Source organism: Nuphar pumila, chromosome 13 (assembly GCF_984573655.1).
Source record: "Nuphar pumila chromosome 13, dmNupPumi1.hap1.1, whole genome shotgun sequence".
NCBI lineage: Eukaryota > Viridiplantae > Streptophyta > Magnoliopsida > Nymphaeales > Nymphaeaceae > Nuphar > Nuphar pumila.
This window is the reverse complement of record NC_143261.1, coordinates 54,910,199-54,916,662: the sequence shown is the minus strand read 5'-3', so window position 1 is coordinate 54,916,662 and position 6,464 is coordinate 54,910,199. Positions and strand designations below refer to the sequence as shown.

Sequence of the window (6,464 nt, the reverse complement as noted above, 5' to 3'; positions counted from 1 at the left end):
TGGGTATGCAAAGGCTAGTTCCTTTGTTCTTGTGCTGTTGTGCATGGCCAATGGATAATGTTGCATAGATTGGATGATCAATTACTTTCTTGTGCCACTGAGAAGACATTGGTGTAGATTTGGAAATGGTGGGTAATGACTATTTGGAGGCTTCTCAGAAGTAAAAGAAATACATGTTACTGTATGGATGGATTTATCTCACATGCAAGTTTATCACCTCCAATCACAAGTCATAAGGTCTTGGACCTTCATGGCGTGGCCTCATTGCTCTTTCAGGTATTTTTTATGATGTTTTCCTTTAGCACAAACCCAAGTATTGTGTCATGAAGGTTATAGAGGGTGTGGTTCTGCTCATCATGATAGAAATTGCATATATAAAGGGTTTATTGTGGGCAAACTGTGGGTGACACCAAGCTTACAGAAATTAATTATTATTTCATGTATGTGAAAGTTGCAAGTGAGAAAGTTTACCACAGTGAAGATAATGATGCTACACTTGTTAATTTGCCACTAAAAGAAGTCTGAAGTTTTTATAGGATGAATTCCATGTGCGTGAGCATTATTTTGCATTCTCAAGTGTGTTTCACTATGTTTCAGACCACTATCTGATTTGATATAGATCAGCTATGGGCGATTTCACAATTTCATCGGCCAACACTGCTGGGATCTATATTATGTTAATTATTGGAACTATTGCAGCATGGTTTGATGTTAATTGGAAAACCGACAACTTCTCTAGTTTCCTCTGCCCTGCTCTCATTCATGTTCTTATAGAATCAAGTCATTGAACCTAGAACGGTTCTTACCCTTCTTGAGAAATTCACTGTGATATTGTTGTTTCCCAAATATAGTGAGTGTTTTGCCTATTCCCCACAATTTTCTGCTTATCTGTTTATAATTGTGGTTGCAATTCTGTTTGTACACGAGATCCATATTTCTCTATCTTCTTTCTAATATTTTACATATTTTTCAGGATGGACTAAGGAAAATACAAGATTGGCAGTATGTAAACTGCCCTGAACTTTGGGTTAAGTTTGTATGTGCTAACATCAAGGAACATGATCTTCAAAGTTTGCTATACTTGGCAGTTCAGATGATAAATGGACTTGCCCATATGTTGCCTGGACCTCGTTTCTTTCCTTTGAGGCTAAAATGCATCCATTTGTTGAATAAGCTTTCACATTCTAGTGGCGTCTTCATTCCTGTGGCTTCTTTATCTCTAAGCTTTCTAGAATTTGGGGAAGGTGGCAAATCTGATAATAGTGCTCCAAAAGATTTTAATTTTTCAAGTATGTTGAAGGTTGGTTCAAGTGGAGAGACTACCTCATCAGTTTTCAGGATCTTCACTGTCTCGGCTCTCTGCTTTACTTATTAGTTGGTTACTTGTCTGACAGGTGCCAAAACAGCTACTGAAACTGAAAGCATACCATGAGCAATGTGTACGCTCTGCAGTTGAAACACTTTCAGAGCACTTTTTTCAATGGAGTTATCATGTATCTTTCCCTGAGTTGGCTTTTGTTCCACTCGTCAGCTTTAGAAAGTTTTGCAAAAAGACAACCAGTGAGAGCCTCAGACGTCTTGTAAAGCCATTCATGGATCAGGTAAATATTTTTGAATAAGCTTACATGTTTGACTTTGCGATAGCACGTGCTCAGAGTTGTGTTTTTTATCTGTAAATTGATTTTCTTTTGACCAACAATGTGAAACATTGCTCAGGGAATCCTTAGTACAACTAACTTGGGCTGACAGAATCTGTGTCACAAGGTTGCACCTACCCCTGACCACAATCCAAGTGCATAAGGTGAAGGGGCTCTGAACTTGGGGCAAGGGCACTTTGCTTCAATTCTACATCTACCCTTGCCACAATTCAAGATCATATGAGGATTTTGTACCTACATTTGATTATGTGAAACCAGCCCTGTCCACTTCATGCCGCTGCCACCTGAACAGCCTTAAATTGAATGGTCTAAGCTTGGAAGCCTCTAGTTCTAATGAAAGATTTGTTGGTTCGAGACAAGAAAAAAAATTGATGACCAATGCCGGTGTTTCAAAACCTAGCAAGCTCAGAACCCATCTTAGGATGCAGGAAGTGTAGCCAAACTTCTCCAGGTTTGTGCCTAGAGTTAGATGGACTTGGAAAATCCAAGACCCACCAATTTGGATTAACAAAACAACCAGCCGGGACTGAGTTATCCACTTGGCGCCAAGTGACACAATCTTGTTCAATGAATCAATATCATGGTGATAGGCTTAATCCTATCCATTTGGATTATGGTTATAAACATTATTTTATACTAATGAAGAAGCAGTTCCCAACATCTCTTTTTTATTAGACGGGGAAAACCTGGCCCAGTCTGGAGACTTGGCCCAGACCTGGTTGTCTATCCAGGAAAAAATCCTGTACAGCTACCCTGCCTCATGAACAGTACTGCTGTTAATATATATATATATATATATATATATATATATATATATATATATATATATATATATATGTTAAAATATATGTAATCATGTATATATATATATATATACCCGATAAAGGGTATTTCTGTAATTCTGCCCATTAGGGGCATTTCAGTCTTTTTACTTTTCTTTTATTTCCTTTTTCTTTTCTCTTTTCTTATTTTTATTTTTCTTTTTTTGATTATAAAATGCATTAAATGCATTGCATTGGGGGTCTCTGTTAAATTATGTATATAAATATATATATATATATATATACATACGTATATATATACACATTTCTTTTTTTTGTTTTCTTATTTCTCCAAATACCGAATAGGGGTATTTGGGTAAATCCCCATGTAAACTCTCCCCTTTTCCTTTTCTCTCCCTTTTTTACTTTTTCTTTTTTTCTTTTGCTTTTTTAAGACCACAAGGGGCCCCACTCATCTTGTCGTTGGGGCCCCAACGGTCATATTTTTGAGATACTTTTTAGGAATTGAGGTTGCCTATTCTCTCAGAGGATATATTCTCTCTCAAATAAAATTAGCTGCTAACATATGTGCTAGGTCAAAAGTTTTCGATAAAAAGGTGGAAACCTCAAAAGTCATAAATACAAAATTAAGACTTGAAGATAGTGTATTCCTTGAAGATTCTATTTCATATGATCAATTGATTGGATCTCTCACTTATCTCTCTATCACCCAACCTAATATCACTCATGTGTTCATGCAGCAAGTCAGTTTTAACATGCCCCTACCACATTGCACATGGCAGCAATTATGAGGATTGTGTGATACATTAAAAACAACGTTTCAAAAGAGCTTTTTTTTTGTCCTCTTCATCATCTTTAGATCTAATTATCTGGGGTGGTAACCTAAATGATAGGTTTTTGTATTTTTTAAAGAGATTCGTTGATCTATTGGAGATGTAAGAAACGACAAAAAATATCTTTATCTTCAGCTGAAGCCGAATATCAGGTAATGACTATGACAACAATGGAGCTTGTGTAGCTTAAAAGTCTTCTCAGTGATATGGAAATCATCATCTCAACACCTTCGAAGAGTGTTATGAAAATAAGAGTGTAATCTACATTGCGAGCAACCATACCTTCCATGAGCGAATCAAACATATTAAGATGGATTGTCACTATGTTTGTGATGAATATCTAAGAGGAACTATTATGTTGCCGTACCAGTTGACAAATTTCTTCATCAAAGCTCTTTCTGCTCCTCGATTTCTCTTTCTCAGCAAACTTTCGATCATTTTCTCGTAAAGTTTGAAGGGGAGTGTATATATATATATATATATATATATATAAACAGTTTGCCCAATAAGGGCATTTTTGTCTTTTTGTATATAATTATAGTTGTTTATTAGAAACAACTATTTTTTCATTTTCTTATTTTTGTCTTCATTTTCTTTTTTTATTTCTATTTTATCATGTCATTGGGCCCCACTCTATAGAGTCGATAGGGGCCCCAACAGTAAAAAAATATGACCGAGGGAGCTCCCCAACGTCTCTATGAAAGGGAGCTCCCAATGGTCTCCCTCTTGTATTTGTATATAAATAGGGGAGTGTTCCCCCTATATTTTTTCATGGCTTCCCAAACCACATTTTCAATAATATTTTATTTTTAATTGACTCTTTGTATTGTCCTTTAGTGGACTTTTGTCTATGCACTTTTGTGCTTGTCTATCTTCTTTGTAATTGTCCACTTATGTGCTTTTGCACTTTGCTTTTGTAATTCCACATACTTCATTACAATCGCTTGCATAAGCTTGCACACAGGCACATGACTGGTTTTGATCTTGAGATGTGGGATTAGCATCACTCCTCAATCCCACTCCGCTGGCCAAATGCACACTCTGCTGCAGGGCCAGCTCCCAGCATCTTACCCAAAATCATTTTAAGTATTTGTTGCTGATAAAATTAAAACAAATCCCTTTTGGTGTTTGTGATATGCACTTACACTTCAGCTATCTGCGACATTTCCTAGACTGGACCAGATTCCATGCAACACCCAAAATAATGTCCAAATGAAAGTAGCAGGATGATTTTTGAAACATCCTCTGTTGTGCTCTTTGTGACCAATGTTAAACTAATTGATGAAATAAGGAAAAGAAAATTAAACTAAAACATAGTCTTGGTTTTTAGTTGACATCAGTGAATATTTTAGGACTGTTTCATATTGTAGTATATAATGGTATTCTACAGATGCAAACTTTGTAAGTAGGATGCACTAGTAGTGGATTTCGTGATGGACATATCATCTTCACATATTTTTTTTTGTATTAATATCATGCTCTTGAAGTTTCTGGATATCATAATCTGACATCAAATATTCATGAAAAGAGATGATGTCTGCTTTTTTCTTTTTCATTCAAGCTTAAATTACGGGAGAGTATGAAAATGAGCTTTTCTTGTAATTAAAGACTTGCCATCTTCTGCGCTCTTCAGCATTCAAGTATCAAATTAATTTGGCAATTCTCTCACCTTTTTCTTTTTCCTATGATATAGGTTGAGCAGAACATAGAATTTGTACAGAAAAAAAGGGATGAGATTGCTTTTTCTCTAAATGACCAAGCATCACTTGAATCTTTTCTCCAGGTGTGCTAGTGTTTCTCTTTTTTTTTTGTGTTTACTAGCCATCTTCTCTCACCAACTGTTCTAATATCTCTAGGATGAAAAGAGAAAAGGGAGTGCTCCTTTCCATAAGTATCATGCAAGGATTGTTGAGGGATCTCTTTCTAAAAAAGCTGAGAAGAAATCAAGGTAATAGATGGATTTTTGTTAGAAATCTCCAATAATTAATTAATTCTCTGCTTGGCTCACAAAGGCTTCAATATAATCACAAAACGATATATACCCGAAAAAAATGCCATATTTTAAAAATACTGCTAAAACCCTCACGATTTTTTGTAAGATTTTGAAATATACAAAAAAATCATGCCGCTTCTTTTGATGGTGTGAACTTTTTTTTTCTCAGCAATCATTCAATGCTGAGCTGAGCTGGCATTGAATGGCGCATGTCAGGCAGCATTGAATGCTGACTACCGATGGCAATGGCTTTTCACTAAATGAAGGGGAGGCACCCTCGTTTTATATAGCAGCTGAGAGGGCCTTCCCTCCCCTACACATTTGGTATGGTACTATTCAAGTAGCCGATTAGACTCTAAACAACTTATGCATAATTTTTTAAAGGGAAACTGTGTTATATGTTGCGTATCATTTAAACTTCCTTCACCCCATTGCTGAAACTACCATATATTATATGGTATTTTGTAAATGCCTTTCACCCCATTGCTCAAAGTAACCTATGTTGTATAGTATTTTTGTAAACGCCCCTTACCTCATTTTCAAAATCTCTCTCTCTATATATATATATATTTTTATATATATAAGGTGCTCCTAGAGCACCTACTCTCACCTAATAGAAGCTTCAAATTTTCAGAATCTGAGTGATTTTTTCGTTGATCAGACCCTATAGATATGATCTACAACTTTGCTTTCTAGTAGGAGGGAGTAGGTGTTCCCGGAGCATTACTCTATATTAATAATGATAGGGTGTTCCCCGATCACCTACTGCCACCTAGTAGAAGCTTCAAATTTTCAAAATCTGAGTGCTTTTTTCGTTGATCAGACCCTATAGATATGATCTACAGTTTTTATTTAGTGGAAAAAAATGTTTGGATCATGTGATTATGTCATACATGTAGTTTTTTTTAAGATCTTCAAAAATCAATGGCTCACAAGGTACCAAAATTTTATGACTAAAAAAGCCTATTTTGAACATGATCCAAAACATGATTACTATCAAATACACTGTTTTAAGTACATCTATAAGATCTGATTGAGAAGATGCAACCTACAAATATGATTTCTAGTAGGTGCTCCGGGAGCACCCTAGGATTGCTCTATATTAGTAATGAATGTATAAATTTTCAACTTACAGAGATTTTCCTGAGGAAAACTCACTTTTTTAACCTGAGAATGAGATTTGTAACTGTGATACCCA

At 35.7% G+C, this 6,464-nt stretch overlaps 1 protein-coding gene across 1 annotated transcript; it reads left to right on the top strand.

Annotated features, from left to right (window-relative positions):
• Positions 1–626: 626 nt before the first annotated feature.
• Positions 627–5,065, top strand: LOC149818440 (protein REBELOTE-like). The gene is made up of 4 exons (XM_089986218.1): positions 627–764; positions 974–1,300; positions 1,395–1,601; positions 4,967–5,065. The coding sequence occupies exons 1-4, from the start codon at positions 627–629 to the stop codon at positions 5,063–5,065; spliced, it is 771 nt and encodes a 256-aa protein (XP_089842344.1).
• Positions 5,066–6,464: the final 1,399 nt, after the last annotated feature.